This window comes from Narcine bancroftii, chromosome 2 (assembly GCF_036971445.1).
Source record: "Narcine bancroftii isolate sNarBan1 chromosome 2, sNarBan1.hap1, whole genome shotgun sequence".
Taxonomy (NCBI): domain Eukaryota; kingdom Metazoa; phylum Chordata; class Chondrichthyes; order Torpediniformes; family Narcinidae; genus Narcine; species Narcine bancroftii.
In genome coordinates, this window is record NC_091470.1 from 100,297,079 (window position 1) to 100,323,921 (window position 26,843).

A 26,843-nucleotide genomic window follows, 5' to 3' on the forward strand; every position below is an offset into this window, starting at 1 on the left:
GAGTAGCGGTCACTGCAAAATCAGCTGATGCTTGCGAGTGAATTCGCAAATCCAAATGGAGAGGGGAGATGTGGTTGTCCGACAAGGGATAAAGGACAACTCAGGAGGGGAAGGGGAGATTGGGGCTAAAGAAGTTTTAAATAGGAGAATAAGTTTTGAACAGCAATCACTTTTGTGAGAGAAGCTGGCAGTGAAAAAGGTGCCCAGCTATTGAAGGAATTCATCAGTTCCATTTTGCCCAAGGGGTAGCCTTTCCCTTGATAACTTCTGCAGAAGTGCCCATTGAAAGTATCCTGTAAAATTGCATGATTAAGTGATATGGGCAATACTTCACCAGCACCACAAGAAACTGCACAGGGCTGTAAATGTTGCTCAGTCCATCATAGAAACCCCCCCCCCCACTCCTCTACCAACTCCATCAACGCTGTTTGGAAAAGCAGCCAACATTTTAAAAGGACTTCTAGGAAGAGGAGTCATGTGTGAGATCACACACTACCAGATTCAAGGACACTTTCCAGAATTATCCTCTCATTAGTAAAATTGCACCACCCCCCCCCCCCCACACTCTGTACTAATTGTTCTCCAGCACCCCCTCTCCCATTTCAAGCTCACACATCCGTGGACTTTCACACTGACCACCAGCAGATTGGAGGAACAGCACCTCATTTTTCATCTGGGCAGTCTCCAACCCCAGGGCACGAACATTCCACTAATCAGCTTGCCTTTCCCCTTCCACCCCCCCTTAACTAGTTATTCCAGTTCCTTTCTCTCTCCACCTAGCCTAGACTTACCCCCCCCCCCCCCGCAGTCCTCCCTAACCCCTCCACCTATCATCTCCTACCCTTACCACCCCTCTTCCCCCCCCCTTCTGTTCAAACATCTCTCATGTTCCCCCATACTTTGATGAAGGGCTCAAGCCCGAAATGTTGGTGATGCATCTTTTCCTTTGCTATTTCTTTTTTCTTTGGCTTGGCTTCGCGGACGAAGATTTATGGAGGGGTAATGCTATATAAAGGCACTGTTTGACCTGCTGAGTTTCTCCAGCATTCGTGTGTTTTTTTTTTCCCACATCTCTCTCTAACTCTATACTTCCATACCGTGTTTTACTTTCAAAGTACTCGAGATGGCAGATGCTGACAGCACCGAATCCACGCTGCTGAAGATCCAACTGCGCTGGGTAGGTCACGTCTCCAGAATGGAGGACCATCACCCTCCAAAGATTGTGTTATATGGCGAGCTCTCCACTGGCCACCGTGACAGAGGTGCACCAAAGAAGAGGTACAAGGACTGCCTAAAGAAATCTCTTGGTGCCTGCCACATTGACCACTGCCAGTGGGCTGATATCGCCTCAAACCGTGCATCTTGCCGCCTCACAGTTCGGCGGGCAGCAACCTCCTTTGAAGAAGACCGCAGAGCCCACCTCACTGACAAAAGACAAAGGAGGAAAAACCAAACACCCAACCTCCACCAACCAATTTTCCCTTGCAACCGTGTCTGCCTGTCCCGCATCGGACTTGTCAGCCACAAACGAGCCTGCAGCTGGCGTGGACATTACCCCTCCATGAATCTTCGCCCGCGAAGCCAAGCCAATGTATGGGATGCCTGGCTGGACAGCTCAAAAAAAATCTTTTATCACTGCATCTTGATACAAGTGGGAATAAATGTGAACTAGGAGATAATGACTGGATTTTCCCCCAATCTTTGGATGCAAAGATCAGTCATGATGTCCCATCTGCTAAGACAGACGTCAGCCAGCACATAGACTGGAATAACATCTCGGGCATAGTTCAGTCACACCACTGTCCGGGAAGTAGCAAGTCAGCACCTTCGTGGTAAGCAAGCACAAAGAACTGATGCACACGAAAATTTAGGAAGAGTGGATTTATTTAGTTTGTCAGTGGGGCTAACTTGAATTTGGATTATGTGTCAAATAGATGTCTACTCAAAATGAAGAGCATCCAGTTTCACACCTACTGATTTGGAGAGAGTATCAAGGTATGTTTTGCTGGTAATATTCAAATTTAAACTAGAAAAGGGAAATGAAATGATAGCAAGTCACATTGCAACCAGTTTGCACAATGTAATCACTTCACTATGCAGTAATTGGTTCTGGGGAAAAGGAGAAGGCTTAATCACAAATAGTTGCTTAAAAATTTCTTGAGTAGGAATGTAAAAATTTTAAAGTTAAATTTGAACTGAATTGTTTCTTGTCACATAATACTAAGTTTCAGTAAAACACCTTTTGAAGACAGAGGAAGAATGGAGAGCAAACATGGTTTTGAACTGCAAGAAATTTGTAAAAAGAAATTTTAATATTTTAAATAAAATTTAGACATACAGCACGGTAACAGCCCACGAGCCCGTGCCGCCTAATTAACCTACACACACACCCCCCCCACCCTGGTGGGAGGAAACCAAAGCCCTGGGGGGGAAATCCCATGCAGACATGGGGAGATCATACAAACTCCCTGTAGACAGCATGGTCTCAATCGCTGGCGCTGTAACAGGGTTGTGCTAACTGCTACGCCATCCGTGCCATCCCTGGAGGAGCTGAAGATTAAAGGTGGTCAGCTCACAGGTCAACAATTCACCCAGAGCAATCACTGGAGAACTTGTCACACTAACCCAAAGAAAAACTAAAGGCTGGCTTGAACAGAGTCGTATCACAGAAACTGACCCTTCGGCCCAAATCATTCATGACAACCCATTTGCTTGTGTTTGGCCCATTTCCCTCTAACCCATTCCAATCCATGTTCCTATTCAAATACTTTTCCAATGTTTTAATTATACCCTCCTTTATTACTTACTCTGGCAGCTCATTTTACATACAAACCATGCTTGGTGAGGAAAGCTCCCTATCAGGACCCTTTTAAATCTTCGCCCTCTCACTTAAAAGCTATGCTCTCTAGTTTTAGTTTCTTGTACACTGCGGGACAGGCCTTCTCTTGGCACCTCATGGTTTTGTACACTTCCAGAAGATCACTCTTCAGCCTCTGTGTCCCTGATTCAGGGCAGTAGATTTAGAACAGAGATGAGGAGGAACTGCTTTTCCCAGAGGCTGGTGTATCTGTGGAATTTGCTGCCCATGGAAGCAGTAGAGGTGACCTCTGTAAATTTGTTTAAGAGGGGACCTTGGTAAATATATTTAAGACACGGATGGATAGATCTTTACACAGTTGGGGAATTAAGGGATATGGTGGAAAGACAGGTAGGTGGAGATGAGCATATCGTTAGATCAGCTATGATCTTATTGAATGGCAGAACTGGGTCAATAGGCCTACCCTTACCACCCCTTTTTCTTGTGTTCTGAAAAAATTCTTAGCCGATATTGCAACTCAAACCTTCCAGTCCTAGTAACATATTTGTTTTGCACCCATTCCAGTTTAATGACACCCTTCTTGTAGCAGGGCACACAGAACTACACACACGTTTCCAAATGTGGTCAAGCCAACATCTTACACTGTTGCAATATGATATCCCAAATCCTGGACTGAAGGCAGCCTCAGCCCCCCCGCCCCCCCCCCCCCCATGGGCTGCTGACGACTTTCATTCGAAGGACTCACACAGGCCGCTGGAGACTGGCTCAGGTAACCGGGATTCAAAAGGGGCAGAGGGCAAGAAGGTCCTCGGGTGTTGAAGGCTTCCTGATCGTATCGGAGGTTTGGATCTGGAGCTCCAGTTGCCGACAGTTTTAACTGGAGTCTGCACGGCTGCGGGAGCGTTGGAGGCCAAACCACAGACACTCCGTGACTGAAGGGACTCTTTTGCTTCTCTTTCTCTTATTGTGAGGGGCAATGCTCTTTGTTTGCTTTTCAGCAAGCAGAAGTTGATCATGGATATTACATTTTTAATATATTATTTTGTGACTATAAAAAGAATCTTTGAACTGTTAAATGCCCTGATCTCAGCAAAGGCTTGTGCTCGATGTCTTCTTTACCTCCCTGAATAACCTTTAATGCAACCAGGAGCCAATATTATGTATCCATGACTGATTCCAAGGAAGAGAATCTTTTACACCCATGATACGAGGTCATAGTCCCCGACACACTCACCTCCCCAGGCTCAGTCCATTTGTTTTCAAAACAGTGCTCGATTGCTCCACACTGTAGGGCAGCCTTCAGATCCTGGCACCAATATTCAGGGCCCTGGGCACACAGTTTGTTCTTCAGCTCTGAACTGGCCAGAACTGTGATGCAATAAAGCAGAGAGTTATTACCCCACCCAAAGCAGAGCATTGCTCATTACATGCCCTTCCAAGTCTAGCTTATTGACATCTGATTGCACAAGTACAACCCAATGAGGCAGAGTTTCTCTGGTCCTCAGTGCAAAACACACAGACACAACCAGACATAGCACACATACAGACAAACAATACATATAAAGGACAGGTATTCATTTATACCAGTGGTTTTCAAACTTTTTCTTTCCACTCACGTACCACAAGTAATCCCTATACCATAGATGCTCTGTACCTAGTAACATTAGTAAGGGATTACTTTAGGTGGGATGTGAGTGGTTAAAAAGGTTGAGAATCACTGCTCTAGACCCAATTGTTACTGAAATATGTTGCTTGAGAAAAAAATTGTCATTGGCCCATTTCCTTTGGAGTTATGAAGCCGTGAACATAACGAGTCAATTAGGTACGATTTAAACAGGGGTTTCAAACCTTTTCTTTCCACTCACCTACCACCTTAAGTAATCCCTATGCCATAGGTTCTCTATACAATAAATAAATAGTTTCATGAATGAGAGTCTCGGGCAGTGAGTGTGAGCAGTTCCTTTGGTCGTTTAGCATTCTCGCTGCCCAAGGGAAGAAGCTGCTCCTCAACCTGGTGGGGCTGGCTCTGATCCTCCTGGATCTCTTCCCCGACGGGAGCAGCTGAAAGACGCCGTTGAAGGGGTCCTCAATGATTTTGCGCGCCCTCTTCAGACATCGATCCCGTTGATTTTTCTCCTTATGGTGAAGACGCCAAATCGTGTTCCATTGCACTTTTACCGACATTCACCGCCCTTCTGGGATCTCACCCCACGTCCCTTTTGCGCGTCCCAAAAGACAGCTTATTCTGCATGGGGCAGTCGAGGATATATTAGCCTCAGTCGATTTACCTGAATTATACCAAGAATTAAGTTACAAAGGTAAATAACTCAAAATAGGATTGGATTTTCAAGAATTTTGAAAAATATGGGGATATGGAAAAAAAGAACTATTCAGGCAGATTCAAGCCCAGACCATAGCAACGTACTTGGCTCACAATCTCCTTCTGAAATGACTTGGGAAACCATTCAGTTTAATCAACCCTGCTTCGAAGCACAGGTGTAGAACTGTACGAAGCAGTTGTCAGTCAACTGTTCCACCCTGCTCACTTATGATCTGGAATCCCACGAAGGATGGCAGTGCACGCAGAACCCACCCTCTGCTGCTGAGTTAACATCCATTGCCCCCAGCTGATGATCGGTACCCGCCCACAGGTGATCACTTACAATGGCAAAGGGACACCATGCACTCTGGGTGGGAAACAGAAATCCCAGCTCCCAACAGTAAAGGTTCCATTATGGTCATGTGATGCTACATTTCAAATGTAACATACATGAAATTCTTTGACTTTTGCCAAGGCAGACAGTCGCCACTTTATCCAACGGCCCTCACAAAAACCTGTTGTCCCTAGGCGGTCTCCCCTCCAATTACTGACCAAGCCTGTGCCTGCTTAGCTTCTGAGATCAGACAATCTCAGGCTATCACGTGCTGTTTTGTCAAATGTGACTCATATTTACGAAACAATCCATATTTATTTAGTAGTAAAACATGAATGCCTGCAGGCACTGTGGTTGAAATAAAAGTAGGAGAAACTCAGCAGGTGAATCAGTGTCCATATGTAGGTACAGAACCAACCTTTCAGGCTTGAGCCCTTCATTAAGGTATGGAAGGTTAAAACCCAAAATGTTGGTTATGTTTCTTTATACCTTGATGAAGGGCTCAAGCCCAAAAGGTTGGTTCTGTATCTTTATCTATATTAATCTCCTCCTCACCACAGAGGATATCCCCAACCATACTGAGGGGAGTGACCAGTGAATAATTCTTTTGGAGGCAGGACAGCCTTCACAGAAGGATCAGACTGGAATCAGACCATTCATTGTTTCATCACTCAAGAGGCCAAGAAGACATCAAACACAATACCTGTCCACCCACCAGAATCCACAGAGAAACAACATTTCAGATACAATGCCAGGAACAGCCTTCCCCCCCTCCGCTTCACTCACATACCTCCTTTAATCCCTTAATAACCACAGAGCACCTATGACATTGGATGCCTTGGAGCTGTCAAACATTCCCCATATTCCAGCCCCAGTATCTCCTCTGCACCATCTCCAACAACATCACATCCTTTCTAAGATAGGGGGCCCAAAACTGTACACAGTTCTCCAAATGGGGTCTCGCCAGTGCCCCACTGAGCCTAACTGACACCTCCCTAAAACACTATACCTCTCGAAATGAATGCTAGCATAGCATTTGCCACCTTCACTACCAATCCCACCTGGGCATTAACTTTTAGATGACTCTGCACAAGAACCTACTGTCCCGGACACACTCATATTAGGGTCAGGAGACATTCATGGAGAGAATAGGTCTGCCAAGAGGCAGATGTACATTGGAAAAACTAGAGTCCAACAGATGCTGAGTATTTCTAGTACCTTCTGCTTTTACGTTTGGTTCCTCGTATTTGATTTGTAAGTGTATTGACTAAGAGAAGGAGTGGCTGATAAGATGGTTAACGAGAATGCAAAGCCAATTCATGGCCCAGAAGCTTCAGTCCTCTTTTACCACACATGTCAAAAATCAATCATGGGTTTAAATTCCCAGCAAAAATCTATTAGGTTCAGGCTCTAGTGCAGTGGTTTTCAACCTTTTTCTTTCCACCCACATTCCACCTTAAGCAATCCCTTACTAATCACAGAGCACCAATGGCACAGGGATTACTTAAAGTGGGATGTGGGTGGAAAGAAAAAGGTTGAGAACCACTGCTCTAGTGCTTGCTCAGGACATCTCTAAATAGAGAATTTCTGATTCCCAATCCATTCAGGCAATATATTCCAGTCCTCCACCACTCCCTGAGTAAATCTAACTACCTCCTAATCCTTTTATATTTGATTGGTCAACCTTCTTTCAGAGGATCCTTAGAGATTGAGCTTCTCAGAATTTTACACCCAAACAAATCTTCCTTCACGCAACTCCTTTCTTCACAAGGGCTTGCCTTCCCTCACAGCTGTAGTTCGCCAGACCTTGCAGAGCCCTTAAAAATGTCCTTTGCCTGTCTACAATATCTTTTACATTCTGCCCTGGGCCAGATGACTTCTTGATGAGATCACAAGATAAAGGAACAGAAGCAGGTCACTAGGCCCCATCCTATGATCTTTGGCTGTGCACTAAACTCACCCCTCGTTCCAATTACCACCCTTTTCCCCATATCCCTTGATGCCCTTAATGAGATTCCTATTCAGTTCCTGTTTAAATTCTCCCAGTGATCTGGCCTCCATTGCTTTGTGGGGCAGTGAGTTCCACAGATCCATGACACTCTTGACTATAGAAGTTCTTCCTCCTCTATTAATTTTAAGACTATGACCCCTTGTCCTCGATTCACCCATCAAGGGAAACATCTTATCCACATTCACCCTGTCAAAACCTCTCAATATTCGAAATGTCTCGATGAGATCCCCCCCTCACACTGCTCTACTCCAACGAATGCAACCCAAGAGCTGCAAAACATTCCCCATTCTTCAGCCTTTCCATGCAGGAATCCTCCTGGTAAATCGCCTCTGCATGCTCTCCAACAACATCACATCCTTTCTAAGATAGGGGGCCCAAAATTGTACACAGTTCTCCAAATGAGGTCTCACGTGTGTCCCATAGAAGGCTAATTAACACCTCTCTACTCTTGTACACTATGCCTCTTGAAATGAATGCTAGCATAGCATTTGCCTTCTTCACTACCAATCCTATCTGGGCATTAACTTTTAGATGAGTCTGCACAAAGACACCCAGGTCTCTTTGCATATCCGAGGATTGAATTTTCTCCCCATCAAGAATGTCCTCTGCCTGTTAATTTCCACTGTCAAAATGTAGAACACTTCTCAACATTGTACTTCATCTGCCATATATTTGCCCAGTCTCCCAATCTGTCTATATCTTTCTGCAACTTTACAGTTTCAACAGTTCCTGCAAATCATCTGCAAATTTGGCCACAAAACTATTAAGTCCACAATCCAAATCGTTAATATAAATTGTCAACAGCCCCAAGACCGGCCCCTATGGAACACCATTCGTTACAGGTAGCCATTCTGAATGGAATCCCTTAATTTCAACCCTTTGGTTTCTGCCTATCAGCCCATTTTCTATCCAATCTAATAGCATCCCTGTAATTCCATGGGCCTTCAGTTTATTCATCAGCCTAGCATGCAGCACCTTATCGAAAGCCTTTTGAAAATCCAAGTAAATAACATTCACAGTCTCCCTCTTTGTCTATCCCACCAGAGATTTCATCAAAAAACTCCAAACAAGTTAGTCAAACAAACCATGCAGACTAGGACCTATCCTGTCATGCATTTCCAGGCATTTCATAACTTCATCCTTGAGGATTGACTAATATCTTCCCTACCATCGACATCAGACTTAATAGTTTCTTTTTTTCTGCTTCCCACCTTTCTTGTACAACAGAACCACATTCGCAACCTTCCAATCCCCTGGAACCATGTCAGAGACTAATGATTTCTGGAAGATTGTCACCAATGGATCTACAATCTCCGAAGCCACCCTTTCAAAATCTGCGGGTGTACTTCATCCAGTCCGGGAGATTTAATCGGTCTTTAATCCATTCAATTTACCTAGCACAATTTCTCTAGTAATCTTAACTGTATCCAACTCTACTCCCCATTACCTTCATTGAGCTGTGAACATATGCTTGCAGGAGCAAAAGTTTATTGTCATGTACACAAGTACAATGTACAGATGAAAATCTTGCTGCAGCTTCCTAATATCGTTCCATTTCCTACACTGACCAGTCTCTGCATCACCTCATTTCACCAGCCTAAGTTTTCCTTTTTTATATGTGTGGAATATACTTTCTCACTGGCAAACAGACTCAGTGTGCAACTTAATTAGACACTCTACACCTTTAATCTTTTCTACTGTTGTAATGAGTGGCACCTTAACTGCTTCCTTGATTAGGTTCCAGCTAGATAGTATTCACTAACTGGTCAGCTGTCAAAATGTGGAACTGATTCCATCCAAACAATCAATTCAGTGAAGTGCAGCCAGCTGAAAAGAACGCTGTATCCACCATGTGACCAAAACTTGACTTTCCTCTGTACATAGTTCAGGGCCACAGTGATGTATGAACTGCCTTGGGAAAGTGGGATGCAGAAACATGGCACAACTGTTCATATCCAGTATACATGAAACTGAAAGGGCACAGAGGGAAAGAGAGGGCAAGATGGCTTGTGTTGTTTCTTTTTGTGGTGGGATAGAAGCATCTTCAAGTTTATTGTCATAATATACCCTCGTTCCAAATCATCATTGGCACACCATCAATTTAACGTCTTCAGCCAACTTGGATACTAAATAGAGGAACAGCACATCATCTTCTGTCTGGGCACGCTCTAATCGGATGGTATTAACTTGTGACTTCCCTGGTTTCCATTAAACCCCCTGTCCCCTTCCCCATGTGGCCTTTCCTTCATCTCGTCCCCATCTTCCCCCCCCCAGCTCCTCTTTCTTTTCGCCCCCATCCCCCAGCTCCTCTTTCTTCCCGCCAACCCCACCCCCACCCTCTTTCACAGACCAAAGTTAATTCTCACCTTTTTACCATATCCAATTAACATCTCCTGTTGGTCTGGACTCCTCCACCCTACCCACCACCAGCCTTCAGTCTTTATTCTGACCCCTTCCTGTTCTTTGCTTATACCTTGAATAAGGGTTCTTCAGGCCCGAAACATCATTTTTATAATGTTACTTCCTGTGGACGCTGTGAGAGGGGCTGGGCTCCTCCTGCATTTCTGTGCTTTTACCAATCTGTACTGAATACAGAAGTTGGGATGCTATGGTAACGTTGTACAAGACATTGGTGAGGCCAAATTTGGAGTCTTCTGTGCAGTTTTGGTCACCCAACTATAGGAGTGATATTAATAAGATTGAAAGAGTGCAGAGACTTACTAGAATGTTGTCGGGACTTCAGGAACTGAATTTCAAGGGAAGGTTAAACAGGTTAGGACTTTATTCCCTGGGGTGTAGAAGAATGAGGGAAGATTTGATAAAGGTATGCAAAATTACAGACATAGTAATGCAAGCAGGCTTTTTCCACTGAAGATTAGGTGAGCTACAAACCAGAGGACATGGGTTAAGGATGAAGGGGACAAGTTTAACAGGGACGTGCAGGGGAACTTCTTCACACAGGGAGTGGTGGGGCTGTGGAACAAGCTGCCGGCAGAAGTGGTGAATGTGGGCTCAATTTTAACCCAAGAAAAATTTGGATAGGTATATGAATGGGAGAGATAAAGAGGACTATGGACTGGGTGCAGGTCAGTGGAATGAGGCAGAATAGTTTGGGACAGAATAAAAGGGCCAAAGGGCATGTTTTCTGTGCTGTAGTGTTCTATGGAAGTAAAATTCCTTGGGATGTGGCAAGGCTAGCAGAGCTAGGGCTTTTTTCTTTGCATAGAAGTTAACTACACTTTGGCTAGAATCTGAGGAGCATTGTGGGATACTTGGCTGAAGTTCTTGTGGTTAAGATCAGTTAAAAGTTTTTCTGCTGACACTGCTAAGCTGTGAAGGATGCAAGGGCAACTGAAATCGGTCTAGAACTGCGAGTCAAAGTTTTGGTCTGCCATTATGCTAGTAGTAGTGAAAAAAACAAACTCCTTGTATGGAATCGATCGAGTTAACAACACCCCTGTATGAACTGTATAAATGTGTAGCTTCCCATTGTCAACTTTGAGAGGTGCTTCCAGTGCTTGCACTATATGTACATATACTGTGAGTTGTAATCTGGCCTCTCCAACCATGGTTTTAAGTGAGTAGTAAAGAAACCCTTTACTGTATTGTTGTTCATTTGAAGCTATTGGTGTTCCCTGTTCACAGTTTAGCTCACAGCAGGGACCAACCTTTAACACTTGGAGCAAAGAAGGATTAGAGGTGACTTAATAAAGGTCTAAAAGATTATGAGAGGCATAGATCAGGTAGCCCCCCCCCCCCACCACCCAGGGCAGCAGTAGCAAACTCGAGGATATCTGTCCAAAGTGAAGAAAGAAGAGTGGGTGCCTCGAATGCCTCACCAGGGATGATGGTAGAGGCTGAAACATTGGGGGCCTTTAAGAGACTTTTCAGTACATGGAAGAAAAAGTTTTTTTTTAAAAAAGGTATAGTGGGTCAAAGGGTGGGGGCGGGGGGGAGCAGGAACTCTGGACCAATAGCAATGATCTGTGTTAAAGTTCCACACCAAAGACCAAGACTAAAGCAGGCTGATCCTCTAGCACACAGTTCCAGCAACCACAGGGTGCTCTGTCTGCACTTCACACCTCTTTGTGACTCTTTCCCCAGTGCTCCCTCCCACTTTCCCAAAATGTGCAGTTGGAGAGGTCCAATAACTGTCCCTGGTGTTAGCAGGTGGAAGGAGAAATGGTGAAATTGATGGGCATGGTCAGGAGAGTCCTTCACAGGGTTGATGGAATGTCTGAGCAAGAATAGAGGCTGTACAGCCTCCTATTAAGGCAAATATGAAAAGCCCAGAGATGCTGGAGGAACTCAGCTGGTCTCACAGCATCCACAGGAGATAGATATATTACCGACCTTTCGAGCCTGACATACAAATAGAATTGAGACCCATATTCACACCCAGCAGGTATCACACAGTATCCCAACAGAGGAACATGGAGAGTCCATGGGACAGAATGCAGAGCTTGAAGGAGCTGGGAAATCAATGAGCTATGGTGGACAGCAAGACTACACAGCCAGTGAGCTGCTGGATGAACTCAGTGGGCAAGGCTGCATCCATGGGTAGAAGAGGTCAACTCGTGACAAACCCTTTCTACCTGCGGATTCCGCCGGGCTCACCAAATTCCTCGAGCTTCTCTTCTTGCCTCAAGACTCAATGAAGAGGACATGCGAGGAGAGGAGAAAACCAGTTACAAACACAGAGGAACCCAACCAGTCTCTCCGCACCCGTGGGAGGTCAAGATCTAAAAACTCGGGCTGTATCTGCGCCCCAGCCTCACGAGTACACCTCGCATTGGGCGACAGAGAGGAAGGGAAGGCAAGCAAGAAAGGGGTGGAGGAGCAGAGGACAGCCGCTCCAGGCCGCAATCTCAACGGCGTCCGGAACCGAGAGGGTGGGCGACATGGGCGCTGTGTCCCACCGGCGGCGGAGGAAGGGGGTGGGGGGTGGGGAGAAGTGAGCTGCTGGTCCCCGATAATGTTCACAACAGAGCCCGTCCCTCATTGTACATCCATCTAAAGGATAAAACAATTGCATCCGCGTTTTTATATAGAGCGGCGCTGACTGCCAACGATGGGGCGGCGTTGGCTGCCTCTGTCAGGCAGGCATCCCTCCCTCCCCCTTCTCCCCATTTCTTTTCTTTTCTCCCCCTCCCTCCCCCCCTTTCTTTCCCCTCCCTCCCCCCCTTTCTTTCCCCTCCCTCCCCCCCTTTCTTTCCCCTCCCTCCCCCCCTTTCTTTCCCCTCCCTCCCCCCCTTTCTTTCCCCTCCCTCCCCCCCTTTCTTTCCCCTCCCTCCCCCCCTTTCTTTCCCCTCCCTCCCCCCCTTTCTTTCCCCTCCCTCCCCCCCTTTCTTTCCCCTCCCTCCCCCCCTTTCTTTCCCCTCCCTCCTCCCCTTTCTTTCCCCTCCCTCCTCCCCTTTCTTTCCCCTCCCTTCTCCCCTTTCTTTCCCCTCCCTTCTCCCCTTTCTTTCCCCTCCCTTCTCCCCTTTCTTTCCCCTCCCTTCTCCCCTTTCTTTCCCCTCCCTTCTCCCCTTTCTTTCCCCTCCCTTCTCCCCTTTCTTTCCCCTCCCTTCTCCCCTTTCTTTCCCCTCCCTTCTCCCCTTTCTTTCCCCTCCCTTCTCCCCTTTCTTTCCCCTCCCTTCTCCCCTTTCTTTCCCCTCCCTTCTCCCCTTTCTTTCCCCTCCCTCCCCCCCTTTCTTTCCCCTCCCTCCCCCCCTTTCTTTCCCCTCCCTCCCCCCCTTTCTTTCCCCTCCCTCCCCCCCTTTCTTTCCCCTCCCTCCCCCCCTTTCTTTCCCCTCCCTCCTCCCCTTTCTTTCCCCTCCCTTCTCCCCTTTCTTTCCCCTCCCTTCTCCCCTTTCTTTCCCCTCCCTTCTCCCCTTTCTTTCCCCTCCCTTCTCCCCTTTCTTTCCCCTCCCTTCTCCCCTTTCTTTCCCCTCCCTTCTCCCCTTTCTTTCCCCTCCCTTCTCCCCTTTCTTTCCCCTCCCTTCTCCCCTTTCTTTCCCCTCCCTTCTCCCCTTTCTTTCCCCTCCCTTCTCCCCTTTCTTTCCCCTCCCTTCTCCCCTTTCTTTCCCCTCCCTTCTCCCCTTTCTTTCCCCTCCCTTCTCCCCTTTCTTTCCCCTCCCTTCTCCCCTTTCTTTCCCCTCCCTTCTCCCCTTTCTTTCCCCTCCCTCTGTCAGACATCCCTCCCTCCCTCACTCATTTTCTTTTTTCTTCTCTCCCCCTGTCTGTCAGGCAGGCATCCCTCCTTCTCTCCCCCTCCCCCTCTGTTCCTACCTGACGAGAAAGACAGGAGAACGAAGAGAGCGAGAGCAGCCATCCTCACACCACTCAGTCTCACACACGAACTGCGGCAACTGCCGGGACTCCGCACTTAACCACACTCTGATGGGGTGGGGGCGGGGGGGGAGCAGGAACTCTGGACCAATAGGGAGGCAGGCACAGGAAGGTGGGGCCAATCGGAGGTAGCGAGAGAGAAAGCGGGGCCAATAGGGAGCAGCAAGCGGGGCGGCTCGGCCAATAGAGAGAGCAGGACGCGCCTCTGGACGCGCCCGGCATGTTGTCATCCTGTTCCCGTCTCTGGAAAATTAAATCTTCAGGCTCAGCCCTTCAGAACCATATAGCACGACAGCACAGAAACAGGCCCTTCAGCCCATCGCCCGTCCTTGGACCTACACAAATTTCTCTTGAATGTCAAGTTTATTATTAAACAACTGGACACATACGCAATTTAAAGTATATGCAGTAAATATTGTTAAATAATAGTAGAATATGAGCAATTCCTTTGGTCGTTCAGCATTCTCAATGCCCGTGAACCTGGGGTGCTGGCTCTGATCCTCTAGCATCTCTTCCCCGATTTAACCTGCATTTAACAATTCAGCTGGCAACTCGTTCTGCACTCCCACCACTCTCTATATAGCCGCTTTCAGGTGGCCAGAATACCTTAATATAAACCGCCTAAAATACCCAAATGTGGCTGTTGGGTGGCCACCTGAAAGTGGAGAACCCTGACCCAAGGTGTTCTTACCCAACCCTCCTCAGGTAGGTGTATTCTCCGCTTCCGAGCGCTCCCCCTAGGCACCTGAAAGCAGGCGGGACTACGGCCACAGCCGACAGGAGCCGGCGTTTGCTCTGCGGACCTTTCAGGTGCCAGAACAGCGCCTTCAGTGCTGCCACCTGAACGTCACTTCGTGCACATCCGCAGCCGGCTCCAGAGCCGCATTCTCCCAGCTATTCCACCTGAAAGCGGCTTGTGTGAAGAAGTACCCCCCATGTACCCTTTAAACTTTTCCCCTTTCACCCTTAATCATGTTCTTTAGTTTTTTCAAAGCAAAGATACATAACCAACGTTTCAGGCTTGAGCCCTTCATACGTCTGCCTACATTTTGCTCAGGCCTTGAGGAAGGGTTCAAGTTGGTTATGTATCTCTAATGTTTGACCAGCTGAGTTTCTCCAGCTTTGTGTTTTCACTTTAAATCATGGTGTCTGCAGACTTTCATGTTTTACTCTCCTCTAGTTTTTATCTCTCTAACCTCAGTGGGAAGAAAAAGCAGTTAAAAATTTGAATCTGCCCCTTGTTTTCTTTGAACCTTTCCATTGCTTCTTATCTTAAGTAACGGGCCAAAATAAAATTGGAGCTTGTGTTCTAAATATTGCAGAATGGAGCACAGAAAGAGGCCATTTGGCCTGTCATCTCTCTGCTGGTACTTGGTCAAGGTGATCAGGATTACCCCACCTTTCTTCAGATCCTTGGCATTCCTTCCATTTATCTATTTCTCCAGCTTCCCTTTTGAACACTACAGTTGAACCTGCCTGGTGGTCCCAGAGCCTGATTTGTAATAGTCGATTCTGCATGTTAAACAAGTACGTTAGAGTGTTAGTGTTTATTACTACGTTCTTCTCAGGAGCACCGAGCCTGCTGAATGACTGCCAAAGTAACTCTCCATGACTCTACTATTTATTAATAATATTTATTTTAATATATAGGTTGGCATAATGGCTAGCCCAATGCCAGCAATCGGGACGGGGGTTCAAATTCTGTACTGTCTGTAAGGAGTTTGTACGTCTGAGTGGGTTTTCCCCAGGGGCTCCAGCTCCCCCTTCGTTCAAAGCGTAGCATGGGTTGTAGGTTAATGGATTGTAAAATGGCATGGACTCATGGGTTGAAATGGCCTGTTACTATGCTGCATGTCTAACTGAAAAAATTAAATATGTACTGTGAATATGTATCATTTGTCATGTATGTGTGTCTTGCACAGTTCCGCACCCTGGACTGGAGAACGCTGTATCGTCGGGTTGTACTGGTACAACAGAATGACAAATTAACTTGAGGTTAGGTTTCAATTATGTAAAGTGTTGGTGAGAACATATATGGAGTTCTGGATATATACAGTATTGGTCTCTTTATTTTAAAAAAGGAGAAATTTCATAAATATAATTCCTGGAACATGTCACTTGTCTTAAGATGGAAGTTTGGACAAACGAGACTTGTATTTGGTAGAGTTCTGAAGACTGAGCGGTAATTTTAATTGTAACACATAGCATCCTGAGGGGTCTTGACAGGGTGCCCACAGAAAAGGTGTTTTTTTTTCTCTCTTTTAAAATAAAGAATGGCCTTATTGAAGACAGAGATGGGGCGGAATCATTTTCTCTCCAAAAGTTTTGAGTCTTTGGAACTCTTTCAAAGTGTGATGGAAGCGGAGTCTATTTTGAAACAGAGCTGGTTAGTTTTATGATAAGCAAAGGGATGGAAATATTACCCTGGAATGCAGAGTTGGCCTTACAATCGGTTGGCGTCACAGTTAGCGGGACGCCTTTACAGCGCAAGCTATCGGGACCAGGCTGGCTGTAAGGAGTTGGTACGTTCTCCCCGTGGGTTTTCCCTGGGGGCTCCGGTTTCCTCCCACTGCTCGAAACGTACCGGAGGTGTAGGTTAATTGGATGTAAATTAGGTGACACGGACCCATGGGCTGAAATGGCCAGTTACCACGCTATATATATATATATATATATATATATAAATTTAATTTAATCAGATGACACATGATCTTAATGGTGAAACAGGCTGGCAGGGTTGATTCCCTACCTTTACTAATTCACATGCTCGCACGCAGAAGCAACAGCAGGATGTACATCTCTTCCATCCTACTTCCTAACTGTATGTGGCACTCCTTCCACTTCTAGCTGCCTCACCTTTACTATTCCACTCAATCCCCATATCCTTCATTTCATGAAAATATGTTTGTCTCAGAAGTAAAACACTAAAGTCTACAGACACCATGATTGAAGTAAAAACACCATGCTGGAGAAACTCAGCAGGTCAAACAGTGTCCTTTATCTAGCAAAGATAAAGATACATCTAGCCAGAAACATTGGTTATGTATCTTTATCTTTTCAAAATAAAGTACACTGATCTGCTGAGTTTCTCCAGCATGGTGCTTTTACTTATATATATCCCACACTTGGATATAAAACAACTAGTCTTCTTGGGTGGAGAATTCCTAAGGTTCACAAGCCTCTGGATTGTTAAGTAGCAACTAACTTTTTGCTTAAAAACACACAGAATTGCTGGAGGAACTCAGCCGGTCTCGCAGCATCCACAGGAGGTAAAGATATATTACTGACATTTCGGGCCTGAGCCCTTCTTCAAGGTATAAGCAAAGGACAGGAAGGCATCAGAATAAAGATTAAAGATCGGCAGGGAAGGAATGAGGACAACAAAAGGTGTTAATTGGATATAAGAGGAGAGGTGAGAATTGATTTTGGCCCCGTGAAAAGAGGCAGAGGGAAAAGAGTAGGGAGAGAGAGAAAAACAGAGTGAGAGGACGGGAGACATGGAGGTGAAGATGGGGGGAGGTTTTAACGGAATCCAGAGATGTCGATGTTAATTCCATCCAGTTGGAAGGTGGCCAGATGGAAAATGAGATGTTGTTCCTCCAATTTTAAGGTGGTCTTGGTCTGGCAGTGCATCAGACCATAGACAGAAATGTCAGAAAAGGAGTGGGGTTTAAATGGTGGCTATTGGGAACTCAACACTATTGCGGGTGTCAGAGCCCAGGTGCTCAACAAAGCGATCTCCCAGTCTGCGCACAGTCTCTCCGATGTAGAGGAGACCATAATGGGAGCACCGGATGCAATAGACGACCTGTAGATACCCAAGTGAAGTGTTGCTTCACTTGGAAGGCCTGTTTGGGGCCCTGAATGGTGGTGAGGGTGGTGAAGTCACAGATTTAGGGGTCAAGGGGACAATTGGTGGGGAGGGAGGCATGGTCAAGGGAGTCACAGAGGGAGTGGTCCCTGTGGCAGGCAGAGAATGGAGGAGAGGGAAATATGTGTCTAGTTGTGGGATCACATAGTAGGTGACGGAAATGGCAGAGGAGAATATGTTGGACACGGAAGCTGGTGGGGTGGAAGGTGAGGACAAGGGGAATTCTGTCAAAGTTATGCATGGGGTCAGAGGGAGCCAGGGTGAATGTGCGGGCAATGGAGGATGTGTGGATAAGGGCCGAGTTGATACTGGTAGAGGGAAAGTCATGTTATTTGAAGAAGGAGGACATCTCTGATAATCTGGCATGGAAGACCTCGTCCAGGGAGCAGATGCAGTGGAGACAGAGGAATTGAGAGAAGGGGAAAAAATGAGAAGATGTTTAGTCAAGGTAGCTGTGGGAGTTAGTGCGTTTGTAGAAATTGTCTGTCGCGAGTTTGTCTCCCGAGATGGAGACAGAGAGAGAATGAGGAAAGGGAGAGTGTTGCTAAAGATGGACCAAGTGAATTTGAGGTCAGGGTGGAAGTTGGCAGCAAAGTGGATGAAGTCAACGAGCTCATTATGGGTACATGAGGCAGCACCAAAGTAGTCACCAATGTGAAGAATCATGGTCGGTGTCAGAACATATGTTAGAAGAGAGCATTAGCATGTTAGAGGGAGGCTCGTTCAGCGAAGAGTGGGGGGTGGTTAGCCGGTACATACCTATCAATGGGGTGGGGGGGTGCTAGCTGGAACCTACCTGTTGATGGGGGGGGTGCTAGCTAGGACCTACCTATCGTTAATACTATCTGCCCCTCTGATGTGGGTCAGGAGGGAGATCCTTTTATTGCTACTGACATGATGCATGCTAGTGATGTGGCTGGGGGGGGGTGGGTGGGGTCCTTTCTGTCATTTAAGAGAAGGTTGGATGTGTCCATGGATTTGAGGGGGTTGGAGGGTTATGTGCGGAGAGTGGGAGGGGGGAGCTGGTGGAGTTGTTCAAGTGAACCGGCACGAACTCGAAGGGCCGATATGGCCTGCTTCCGCACTGTAAACTCTTGAAACAAACAGGGTAGGGCAAGGTTAGCGCTACACTGTTACAGCACCAGCGACTGGAGCTGGGATTCGAATCTGGCGCGATCTGTAAGGAGTTTGTACCTTCTCCCCGTGTCTGCACGGGTTTCCTCCAGATGCTCCAGTTTCCTCCCACCGTTCAAAACATACTGGAGTTGAAGGTCATTTGGGTGTCATTGGATGGCATGGACCTGTTATTGTGCTGTATGTCTAAATTTAAATAATTTTATTTGCTCTTATGCCACATACATTCTTTCTTCTGTGGTGAGGCAACACAATATCAGCTATTTCTCAATGCCCTTTCATAACTTCTCTTGCCCATTTCCTCATTTATATTTGCAGAAGCTCTTCCGACCATGATTTATATTTCTTGTGCATGCATTCACATCATCCACCTTTATCATTTGTTGGCAGTTCCTATCTCTCCTGTTCCTTAGGATCACTCCTCCCCTCTGCAGTCAGCATCAATACCTTACCATCATTACTGGGGAGGACCGAAAACCGCTCGGTGGGAGGATGCAAGCCTCAAAGAAGACTTTCTAAAGGTAGTAAGCAAAACAAATAGGCAGCAAAATCAAATCCAGGAAGCTGCTTTTATTCTGCCTCTTGTGAGAGAGGCAGTTTTTTCTGACTTTTTCGATCTTTTTATTACGTTTCAGGTTAATAAACAAAGAGATGGGGATTGCATTAACAACGGTTAACAGGTACAAACACAGATGTGGAAACCAAGCCTCCCAACCTCTTAAAGGCCAAGCATAAAATTGATTCAAATTTTACTACAAAAATATCCTCCTAAGAAACAAAACAGAAAAGAAAACAGAAGCCGGGTGACCATGTTTCAGCAGTTAAACAATTATTTTGTGTTTAATTCTGCTCTTCTACACTCACAAAAAAAATGTTGCAACTTGCATCAGATGAAAATGTCGAATAAATGTCCTCCATGTTTCTTCACATTTAACCGAAGGGTCAACTTTGGATTTTTTTCTAAATTTAAACATGCTAATTGGGTTTGGGAAACCCATCGAAACAAAGTGGATGGTTTAGGGACTTTTCATTTGATAAGAATGGATTTCCTGGCTGCTAAAGTAACAAATGCACGACAAATGGAAGCAGACCAGTGACTGGAGTACAAAATTGGTTGTCCAAAAATAAATGTGCAGTCATTGAGGTTGGAGGTTAATGAGCAAAACTGATGAAATAATATCAAAAATATCTTTCCAATATTTTTTTTAAGGAAAGGCAGGACCAAAACATCTGTGTCAGGGAATCCACCTGAGAATTACATCTGCCACAGATAAGCCACACTTCTAATAGCAATGTATGGTGTTCCTGACGGATGGTTGGAAGCAAATTCAACAATCTTTTGAAAAGGTATGAGATAAGTAACTGCAGAAGGAGAAAACTACAGGACAATGATCATAGAGGGAAGATGGTGGGGGTAGCACAGTGGGTAATTCCCCATCTGTTATGCTTGGAAGAGTATCAGGTCCAGTGGGTTCACAGAAGCCCTTTTTACACAGAGATCCCGCAATGCTGCTGTAAAGAAGACCTGTCATTAAGCCAGCTTTGCTTGTTTACACTGAACCAACAGCGCCGGCATAATGCTGCCCCAGTGGGTCATTTCACACAGCATGCTGGCATTCCAGAAGCCAAAGAGGTTGGACTTGTGGCATCTAGTGTGACTATAACATACACATCCTTTCCCATCTTGGTCCCAGTCTTCCGGCTCGCCCTTTTTTACACAGACGTCAATTTGGCACTGTTACCACCTCTGCTGCTGGCTTTAAAGGCGGGACTACAATGACCATCCCCCCATTCAATGTTTGTACTTTTTACACCGAAGGCGTGGCGCAAGAAAGGCACGATATTCACGCCTTGAAGTGGCTGTGTAAAAGGGGCTAGAGAGATGAGTCTGGACACAAGAGTTCCAATTACAGGTAACTTTATTGAACACACAGGATACAAACAGGGGAGTATGTCAAATGATACTTAAATTAGTACTAAACAACTATATAGATATTCACATCGGATGCAGGTTGGAATCCAATACCAGTGGCCTATCTTCTACACACTCAGACACAGGGACTTCAGCATATACTCCCGATCCCTGTACCTCAGGGTGTAGCTCAGTGTTAAATAATATGCAGTTACTAACACACTCCCAGTTCCCTGTACCAATGGGGGTGGTGTGTGTGTGTGTGTGTGTGTGTGTGTGTGTGTGTGTGTGTGTGTGTGTGTGTGTGTGTGTGTGTGTGTGTGTGTGTGTGTGTGTGTGTGTGTGTGTGTGTGTGTGTGTGTGTGTGTGTGTGTGTGTGTGTGTGCGCGCGTGTGTGTGACTCTCTGCAACCACTGATCTATTGCAGTACTATGGTCAGCTTAAATGTAGTGCACAACTTACCCATAACACTTCCAGCAATGTCCACAGTAGCGATCTAGCATGGAGTAATGTCCATGACTTGGACCACGAGGCAGAGAGAAAGAATGTGCTACGCATCGATGTTTGATACAGTTCTGATCTGGGCATTTAGCCAATAATGACCCAAGGTGACTTAAATTAGCCCACGGCAAGGTGTGCACTAACAAGAGGCTGGAGTCAAACCTTAATCGATAGTTTATGTGACTTCCAAATAAATTTCAGACACATGACCACCTGCAATCCACAATATTCCAGATAGGCAGGGAGACCATGTTTCTTCAAAATCCACATGTAACACCGTCCCATTCCCTTGTTGACATGTCTGTCCAGGGTTTCATTCACTACCAGGCTGAGACCACCTGCAAATTGGAGGAACAACACCTCATCTTCCACCTGGGGACCCTCCAACTGGATGGCATTAACATCGACTTCTCTGGTTTCAGTTAAACCCCCTCTTCTTCTTCCCCCTGCCACCTTTCCCCCAGTTCCGTCTTTCTCTCTTCACATTTCCCCCTTTCACAGAGCTAAAATCTATCCTCAGCTTTCCTCATCATATCCAATTTACGCCTTTTGGCCGTTGGTCTGGACTCCTCCCCTTCCCATTCTTCAGTCGCCTTCCTACTTTTTGCTTCTACCTTGAAGAAGGACTCAGGCCTGAAACATGGGTAATATATCTTTGCCTCCTATGTCCTCAAGCATTTCTGTGTGTTTTTTTAATACAGAGGGTGAGGTGCCTGTTATTCCGTGATGCCTCAGGCTCTGCTCTTGCAATATCTCATTGAACCACTTGGTGGTGACCTTTCCGTAAGGTTGGGGGCCTGAGGGTCTAGGTGGGGAGTTTGTTGGATCACTTGCACGCAAGCGATCGATTGAACATTGTTCTCCAGCCACACGGTGGCAAGAATGAGCTTCTTATCTGAGTGTCTGTTAGTGTTTCTCAAGGATTGCATGTTTGGGGCCGGATTAAAGTGTTAGTAGCTCCAAGTGCTCCCCCTGCTGCAATTTCCTCATCTCTAACTTGCTTGAACCCAAACCCATTTAATTTTTTCAGGTAAAATGTCCTTTGGCATACACATCTCACCTCGCCACACGAATTCCTGTTTCTATCCATAGGGTTAATTTCAACACGAGTAACATCACATTAAAGCAGGAAAAGTTCCAATGGCCCGAGAAATATGGCTCCATCCTTGCGTTCTGTTTTTTTTTCAGCAGGCGAGGTTTGGGCAGGGAGAAGGTTACTGTTTTAAACATGACTAACAATGGGTACCTCTGGTTTAACCTGCTCGAGATTTAACCAGAGAGTTAATGAAATAAGTTTCTATGAAATTATCAATATCATGAATGCCTTCCTCTGGACATTTCTCACGAGCTTCTTTTCCTGAAAGAGTTATTTCTACATTAAAATACTTGTGTGATTGAAGGATGCAGTGATGAACAGGGGGTGATGACAGCTCTCGCGTTTGAGCTTCCCAATGAAGATGAATGGTGGGATAATGATTTGGATTTTCAGTGCTTCTCTTCGCTTTGCTTTGCAAAGACACAGAAATGCTGGAGGAGCTCAGCTGTTCTTGCAGCGATCATAGGAGATAAAGATATATAACCAATATTTCGGGCCTGAGCCCTTCGTCAAGGTAAAACACATACAGAAATGCTGGAGGAACTCAACTGGTCTCGCAGTGTCCATAGGAGGTCAATTAGCTTTCCGATTTATTGTCAGGGTGTGTACATGACAGCACACATAAACCTGAGATTCTGTTTCCTGTGGATGAGGCAGAATTACCATTTGTTAGCAGTGCAAAACAAAACCTGATTCAACATTCACATGTAAACAAATAAATAAACATAAACAAACTGTGCCATACAGAGAGAAAGAAAAAAATCAATAAAGGGCAAAATTAAGAGTTCTTAAATGAGCCCCTGACTGAGTTTGTCATTGAGGAGTCTGACTGTGGAGGGGAAGCAGTTGGTCCTGAACCTGGTGGGGCGAGTCTTGTGGCATCTATACTTCTTTCCTGATGGCAGCAGCGAGAACAGAGCATGTGCTGGGTGGTGTGGAACCTTGTTGATTGCTGCTGCTCTCCGACGACAGCGTTCCCTGTAGATGGTGGGGTGATGTCCTGGGCTGTGTCCACTACCCTTTTCAGGGCTTTACATTCAGGGGTATTGGCATTCCCATACCAGGTCGTGATGCAGCTCAAAGATATATTACAGTCGAACAGACAAAAGATATATTATCGACGTTTCTGGCCTGAGAGCCTCTTCAAGGCATAAGCAAAAAGCGCAGGCATCTGAATGAACCCGGTTTTCAGGCAGTACCATGTCCTGGTTTTCCAGGACTGGTTTTATATCCAACCAGCTGGTTCATGCTAATGTTAGTTCTGTAAAGGGTTACCCATGGACCCAGTCCAAAGTATTATATTATGAAAGGTTAAAAACCAGACAGGTATGTGAATGAAAGACTGGGAGAGAGAGGAGTCCAGACTAACAGACAAAAGGTGTTCATTAGATATAATGAGAGGACAGGTGAAAAATATGAACACCTTTTGTCTGTTGGTCTGGATTCCTCCCACTCCCAGTCTTTAATTCGGATGCCTTCCTGATTTTGGCTTACACTTTGAAGAAGATCTCAGGCCTGAAACATCAGTAATATATCTTTACCTCCCATTGACGCTATGAGTTTGGCTGAGTTCCTCCAGCATTTCTGTGTGTTTTTCCTACAATCATCACATCTGTAGACTTGTGTTTCACTCCTTGGACAAGGTATCCTGTGGACGCTGCAAGACCTGCTGAGTTCCTCCAGCAATTTTGTGTTTTATCTACATTCACAGCATCTGCAGAGTTTCATGTTTCACTTCAAAATATTTATTTGGTTCTTGTGTTATTAAGAGGCAATTCTTCTGAAGTATCAAAGAGTAGAGGCAAAAGGTATGGAACTCCCTCAGTCACCGAATGAGATGATTTAAGTTCGTAATATTAAATGGGCGATTCTGTTATGTCATATGGGGACACCAATACCCCTGAGCCCTCCAAAAGTAGTGGACACAGCCCAGGACATCAAGGGTAAAACCCTCCCCACCATTGAGAACATCTACAGGGGACGCTGCCGTTGGAAAGCAGCAGCAATCACCAAGGACCCATACCACCCAGCACATGCTCTTTTCTCACTGCTGCCATCAGGAAAGAGGTATCGGTGCCACAAGACTCACACCACCAGGTTCAAGAACAGCTGCTCCCCCTCTACCATCAGATTCCTCAACAATAAATTCAATCAGGGACTCATTTAAAGACTTTTACCTTTGCATTTCATTTCTCACTCTCTGCGTTGCACAGTCAGTTTGTTTACATTTCTTTATTTGTTTACATCTGTATGTTGAGTTAGTTTGTTTTGTACTACCATAAGTAATAATTCTGCCTTGCCCACAGGAAAAAGAATCTCAGGGTTTTATGTGATGCCATGTGTGTACTCTGACAATACATCTGAAATCTGAAAAATTGAACTGAGATCCCTCTGGGGGTCTACATATGAAAGTCTTCCTGCAGGACCAATGACATTTCCAGGTTCCATCCCTGCTTCAAGCTGAGATACCTTGACCTTGCTGAGAGAGAAAAATCTCTTCTGATACCTTAGAAAGGACATATTAACCAGGATTCTCACTCCTTATTCCCACTCAGTGGCTCCTTTTAGAAAGTGAGGTAGTGTGCATTAATTGAGAACAGAATGAATTTGTTTCCACAATGACTGTCTCCTTACCTGTCTGTACATTTGAGTGAGATTTTGATCAGTTATGGAAGTAAATAAGTCAAGGAGTTGAAACTGGGAAATAAGGATTTTGTCCTTGTTTCATTTTATAGTAACAGACTGATGTGGCAGAACCCACTGGACCAGCAAGTCCCAGGTGCACAGAAAGTCTTTCCTTGCATGCCTTATCCTGACATACTGGGGCAGGGTGTCAAGATCACTCCCATGTATCCATGCAATGGGCACTCCATCTGAAATTGTTCCTGGACTCTGGAATTCTCCATTGCAGAGGATTGCGGAGGCTGAATCACGGTGGTGGTGGGGGGGGGGGGGGCGGGGGGTGTTTAAAGAGAAGGACAATATATTTTTTTGTAAGATCAGGGGACTGAAGGCTGTGGGGAACTGGCACAAAAGAGGAGATATGGTCTGGGGCAGCTCACCATGATCACCTTGAATTGTGGGGTAGGTTGGAGCGGCTTGGTGGCTGACTCGTGCTTCAGCGCTCTTGTGGTTTCTGAGTTTCACTTTCTAATGCGCAGGAGTAGATGTGCTGAGTCCTCTAACCTTTCTGTATTGGGGAGAGTAGAGTTACATTGAGCTATTTTGCCTGGAAAAGGTTAAACGCAGACAACACCAAGTTGATTCAAACATAACACCAGATGATATCTGTACAAAGTGAAGGGAAGAAAGTTTAAGGGAGTCATCAAGGATTAGTATTTTTACACAGAGAGATGTGGGGGCCTGGAATGCATTGCCTGGTGGAGGCTAAAACATTAGGACCATTTAAGAGACTATTTGACGGCCACATGGATGAACGATAAATAGAGGATACGGGGTAGAAAGGGCTTCGTTCTTTTAGTAGGAATAGAAAGGGGGAACAACATTGAGGGCTGAAGGGCCTGTACTGTGCTGTAGTGTTCTACATTCTATCCAGGCTTCAATTATTTTACCCTTACCTGAACTACATGGTAAGAGTATACAGTATTATAATTTGAGAAATTCACTTGAATCATGGGTTCTGGTCGCAGATTTCATCATCTGTAAAATAACCTTCTTTTCAAGGTAAACCTTTGCACTGATGTGCAGCCTGCACCTTCAAAGCCTCACCAAGCAGTTGCTTGGCTGGAACCAGGCTTAATCAAGCCATTTCCGTCATGATGCAATGTGCTAAGGGCATGCGCCTGGGGTGGTGGGCCCCTGCTGCGATGTACTCTGCAGACTGGTCTACACTGAAGCCTAGAGACCGTTTTCCACTCTCCGATCGTAGCGACATGCCCCCCCACTGCTCTTTTTAATAGACATGCCAAACACCGTGGCTGTGAGCCTCAGGACTTTCCCTTCTCGAGGTCAGGCTGCAGGTCCTAATGAAGATGAAACAATGGGACAAGGAAAAAAAGAAGAGAGGAAATATGCTTCAATTGGTTCATTCACTCTCCCTGCTATCATGTTCCCTCTGAAGTGTTAGCTATGTTGGAGGAGTACTGTGGTGACATGGTGATTCATGGCTTTGAAAGGCCTTTGCCTGGAGCTGCACTTGATCTGTTTACACAGAACGGAGGGAGAGAGAGAGAGATAGAGAGAGAGAGAGAGAGAGAGAGAGAGAGAGAGAGAGAGAGAGAGAGAGAGAGAGAGAGAGAGGACAAATCACATGTGGCATGGCCGGGTGGCATCTTTTCACACTTTCTTTGACTTTAGTTTTCTGAGAGAGATGCCAGACAAAAGCGTGAGGGCAAGACATTTAATGGCTGGAAAAAGTGCAACCCCTGAAGTGGGCAGGAGGGTGATCTGGCAGGGCAGCCCCTCAACCCTATTCATGTTACCTTCCCTCTTTGTGTGGAACCCTGTTAACAGTGGTGTAAAAATGTTCGGTTGGGAGCTGCTGACCAACTGACCT

General features: G+C 45.8%; 1 protein-coding gene across 1 annotated transcript in view; it reads right to left on the reverse strand.

The window, feature by feature from the left end:
• LOC138754001 (prosaposin-like) overlaps window positions 1-13,862 on the reverse strand; it is a 47,020-nt gene extending 33,158 nt beyond the window's left edge. Inside the window, exons 1-2 of the mRNA XM_069917704.1 lie at window positions 13,754-13,862; window positions 4,053-4,186 (exon numbers count right to left, since the gene is read on the reverse strand). Coding sequence (XP_069773805.1) covers window positions 4,053-4,186; window positions 13,754-13,796 — 177 coding nt within the window. The 5' untranslated portion in view covers window positions 13,797-13,862. The remainder of the gene's footprint in view (window positions 1-4,052; window positions 4,187-13,753) is intronic.
• Window positions 13,863-26,843: the final 12,981 nt, after the last annotated feature.